This window comes from Anarhichas minor, unplaced genomic scaffold (assembly GCF_050575085.1).
Source record: "Anarhichas minor isolate MPS153535 unplaced genomic scaffold, ASM5057508v1 ptg000033l, whole genome shotgun sequence".
In the NCBI taxonomy this organism is placed as follows: Eukaryota; Metazoa; Chordata; class Actinopteri; order Perciformes; family Anarhichadidae; genus Anarhichas; species Anarhichas minor.
The window spans coordinates 9,996,871-10,001,757 of record NW_027466479.1 but is presented as its reverse complement, the minus strand read 5'-3'; the positions used below and the strand labels follow the sequence as shown (position 1 = coordinate 10,001,757).

Sequence of the window (4,887 nt, the reverse complement as noted above, 5' to 3'; positions counted from 1 at the left end):
ACACTCGTTTAATATTATCAGCGGAGTTAGGACATGTCAGTGGCATGGATGCACAACACAGATAATGCATTTTGGCAAACTGAGAGATGAGGCGTGTGAGAGATTGCATTTGATCTAATACGAATTATATGTATAACATTTCAGATGCCATGAACTTGACAGTATTTACTCACTGAAAAGATTCAGAAAGACTCAGGTTTCACATGCAAGAGCAGCACAAGAGAAAGGTAAAAGGTATGAAAACAGATGAAATACAATATATAATAGGGACAATAAAATGCAGAAAAGAAAGCACAGAAATAACAATCAAAAGCTGCATACAATACATAATACACAGTAATAACAGTAACTTCACAAAATACTTTATTAATGAATTGTGCAAATAATTGAGCAACTCTGAAATCCTTATTGAGGCTTATTGTAGTCATGCTTTGTGTGCTACATAAATAAATGTATAGGCACAAGCATGAATAATTAATACAATATACATCAAATTAAGTATATATGGGTTTAGTATATGCAATGTGTTATTTATATACACTCACTATGCTATAACGATACAACAATATGTAATATTGTGATGTAGTATACAATATAAGAAAATAAGTAATATAAACAAAATAATTCTAGATAAAATATTTTTTGATTTGTTGCTACTTCTTCTACTACGACGAGTACTACTACAACTAGTAGCTAATAATATTATAATAATGTTATATATATATATATAATCCAGTAGAAAGTGCAGTTATATTGTTGTAAAGGGCTTGTTTTAATGACAACAGTTGGGCCACTAACATATGAATAAATCATAATGCAAAATTATCTTTAATGTTTGTAATCAAATTTTGTAAAAAAAAAGATACATGGTACACATGGTACAAAACAAAACAGATAGCAGTAGGTTTTAGGGTCCTGTGACATCTTGGGGCTAAAAAAAGAAAAACACTTTTTAAAATCTTGTAAGAAATGTTAATTAAACTACGTGTAGGTTGTTTAACCTGACTGGTCCACCTTACACGGTTATTACGGTAATTTGAAGAGTCGCAAATCAGTAGTCGCTGTCGCACTGCTCCCAGCTAGCACAAGCAAACGCTACACTTCTTACTTCATGCATGATGCCGCTGAACACATAGATGAGTATCTGCACTGTTGCAGCATAGTTTCTTTTGTAAAAACATATTTTCCAAGCTGATTAATAATTTCTCGTATGTGGAGCAGTGGCCATTCTTTTCAAGATGGACAACCGACTGTTAGCTACCAAGCTAATGTAACGTTAGTAACATAACGTTTAACGATAGGTTCCTTGTACGCTAGGTTAGCTAACGTAACCGACCTGTGGATAAACTGTAACGTACACACGGACAGACAACATGGCAGAGTCATTGTCAGGGGTTAATGTTGTTCTGGTTATGGCCTATGGAAGCTTGGTACGTGACGCTACGTTTCTGTTTTAGTTGCTGGCTGATATGTACTCGTGTGATGATGCCGACGTTAAAACCCTGTCCCGTCACGTCTGGTCTTGTGTGCAGGTGTTCGTGCTGCTGTTTATCTTCGTCAAAAGGCAAATCATGCGTTTCGCAATGAGATCCCGCAGAGGACCCCATGCACCCATTGGCCACAACGCACCAAAGGTAAAGTGGATCTCCACTTTATACGTTTGATTACCTCTTGCGTTGCCAAAGAATAGTTGACTACTGTATGTAGTAGCTGCCGTTGGAGCGAGAGTTCACGTGTCTGTGTATTTTCTTCGTGAATTGATTTAGGGTCTGAGGGAGGAGATTGACTCCATGCTGTCCAAGGTCCACGAGATCCGCTTCGAACCTCGTCTCATATCAGAGGAAGACGACAGGCTGGAGCAGGAATCACAAATCAGTCAGTCACCTTATTCAGCTCATCTTGTTGCCACCTGAATCTCACGTACACCTAAAGTGCACGTATGTCAAAAAAATGTGTATTTTATTATGTATTTGTATTATGTTTGTATTTCACAGGTTGCTACAACTACCTGTACAGAATGAAAGCTCTGGATGCCATCCGTGACTCAGGTGAGAAGTCAAACGTGATGCTCGGACTCACTGATTTTGCAGTTGCATGCATTGTTCTTATCATCATCTCATCACATAAACTGAGTCTATTATTCTCACACGCATAACGGTTATTCTCTCTCAAAATCACTTCAACGATTACCTCTTATGGAGAAGCAGCAGTTCAAACACCTTTCATCTGCTAATCTCCAATGTTTTTAAAAATGGATTTCTTAAGTCATTAGTTTTTGTATTGATGTATTATACTCAAATACCAAATCATGTTTTTTCTAGTGACCCAATCTTCCCTTGGGAAGTATTGAAGTTTCATCTTTTCTAACCTTCACTTGTGGTTCCTTCCTGTTTGGACCTCAGGGATTCCTCTGCAGGAGATAAGCCGATCTCCCAGTGCGTTCACTGGACGCAACTTCAGGAACTGGCTGCTGGAGTTGCGCAACTCCCACTCTCTGATCAAGAGCAGCCGCAGCCCGCTCATTGACCGCTTACTCGAAGGCTACGACAGCGCTCGTCATGGGACTGGGGTGCTTACGAGTGTTTTTTGTGTGTGACTGGATGGGTGATGAAAAGAAAATATGAATATAATGGGTTTAACAGTTTAACATGTTGCAGCATGTTACAGATTTGACTTTAACCGTTTCTTTCAGGTGTTTGGGGAAGCTGAGTTTGTCGAATACCAGCAAGCTCTCAACGAACTGGCTGATGTGTAAGTGCTGCTCCACTGGTCCAGACTTGAAACATTGTTGGAGCTAGTGTATGCTTTCACATGTAATCGTTTCTACTACTACTAACACACTGCTATTTCATTAGATATCCATGAAGATTATTATGTGTACTAGTATTATTGTATATTAGTAACTCCCCTTTTCTTCTCCCCTCCCTCAGGGTGAAAGCCTATTCCAGCACCACCAGCCTGGACCAGCACCATCAGTCCGCAGCCAAGGACCTGACAGGCTCTCCTGTCCGGAGCACTCCCTCCACCATCCAGGTCACCTACCTGCCCTCCACTGGCCAGCGCAGCAAGAGGCCCAAACACTTTCTGGAGCTCAAAAGTTTCAAAGACAACTACAACACCTTGGAGAGCACCCTGTGAGAGATCGCTGCTACAGCTGACTGTCGCAAAATGTTTGTGTGGACAAACGGCTGCAACAGCCTGCTGGAGAACATAAAGTTGTAACGTACTGTAATTTTGTTTTCAAGTTGAGCTTTAAAATGCACCCACTAATTGAGTTGGGAAAACTTCTCCTTTCCGTAAGGTACACAATTTTTCAGATAATTTCAAAGAACTGTCTCTTTTTATAACAATTGTTAGAATCTTGCAGTCACAAGGTGGTTTTTTTTCTCTCATTTCACCCAAGGCCTTAGTTTGTATTTTGGAACTAATGAACATGTCCAGAGGACAAATATGATTGTAGCCCACATGGCAAGGTTTGCATTGTCATTATTTTTAAAACAGCAAAGTAAATGGCAAGTCAACTGGATTTGTTCAAAATGTCCAAATGTAAATATGAGTGTTTTGATTCACTGTGTTTGTACAGATGTAAGATATTTATACGGACCATCATAACTTATTTCATTGATATTGTGTGATTTGTATTTATGTGTGGTTGAACTCTTTGAGATAAAAGCTTTGCAACCCGCATCTTCTTTTTCAGTGTCTTTAATATCTCCACTAGGTGGCAGTACAAGGTTACAGAGTAAAGATGCAACAACAGAGATACAACAAATAAGTCAGATAAACCAGGTGTTTCATTCTATTGAAATAACAGACTGAACTTCAATGTATCTATCTACAGTGTTCACAGTAAATGGGTAGTTTATCAAAATGTACATCCTCGAGTCCAAGTATTTTACAGAAAAACAGCCATACAAACAATGTATAATGATGTCAGTAAGTTTGAACCGGTGTTATTAAATATGCAATATTATACCACAAAACAGGCAGGTTATGTAATAAGGGTGTTGAGGCATCACTTGGCAGCATACATAAGAAAATAAATCTTGTTATCAGCTCGCATCTCTACAGGTAGCCTCGAATAAGTATTTATCAGCATAGCTAAAAAGAAAAAGGTCTAAATTCTAATATATAAAATAACATTATCACTGTGATTGTATTTGTACAGAGGAATATATTTAAGTTAAACATGACTCATATTTTAACGATGACATAGCCAACTGCATGCCTGCCATTGGCAATGTGGTGCGAAGCACTGAGGAATCTGACCCTGAACAGTAGGTCAATAGGTCAAGAGGCTGTAGGATGAAGAAGAGCTGGAAACACTCAACACAGTGGATTATTTGTACATTTGTCTAAATGTGTGTCTAACAGGGACATTCAAAAATAAATAACAGAGCTGTTTTTAATCTCGACCCACCTTTTACATTGAGCTGTTCACACATCTTATTTCTACATGGGAAAGAAGTGGAGGTGGATACAAATAAACACAGAGAACTTTACTGAACTCTGGCTACTGCCACTGCATCGTTACGATTTGCTGACAAAGCACATGCTGCACAGATTTGTGTCTTTGTATATCATGTAAGACGTTCAGTAAAACTCTTTGCATTGCACAGCTCCTTCCTTGTATCTTTTAAGGATTCCTCCTACCATTGGAACCTAGTTTGAATTCTTCTTTCCTTTTTTTAGATTCTGTTTGACACCGAAGGGATGCAGTAAATGTATACAGAGCACTATGGAGGTACTAACCAAAGGACCAATGTGCTTTGTCACCATGAGGTCTGTTAAGCCAGCTTTTGTTAAATCACTGCAGATCTACATTTTACATACCGATGGGTGGTTAAATATATATTTACACTTTATTTTCCATCTGGTCATTCCTTT

The 4,887-nt window shown here is 38.5% G+C and overlaps 1 protein-coding gene across 2 annotated transcripts; it reads left to right on the top strand.

Moving 5' to 3' along the window:
• The first annotated feature begins 1,043 nt into the window (after positions 1-1,043).
• On the top strand, positions 1,044-3,685 carry LOC142965503 (protein C1orf43 homolog). Of its 2 annotated transcripts, XM_076106470.1 has the most exons (7): positions 1,044-1,430; positions 1,533-1,634; positions 1,767-1,875; positions 1,995-2,048; positions 2,403-2,569; positions 2,693-2,751; positions 2,931-3,685. In XM_076106470.1, exons 1-7 carry the CDS (start codon positions 1,374-1,376, stop codon positions 3,136-3,138), a joined length of 756 nt encoding a protein of 251 aa, XP_075962585.1. In that variant the 5' UTR covers positions 1,044-1,373; the 3' UTR covers positions 3,139-3,685. The 2 variants fall into 2 exon arrangements, with proteins under 2 accessions (XP_075962585.1, XP_075962584.1); XM_076106469.1 differs by having other exon boundaries at positions 1,045-1,634.
• The last annotated feature ends 1,202 nt before the right edge of the window (positions 3,686-4,887 follow it).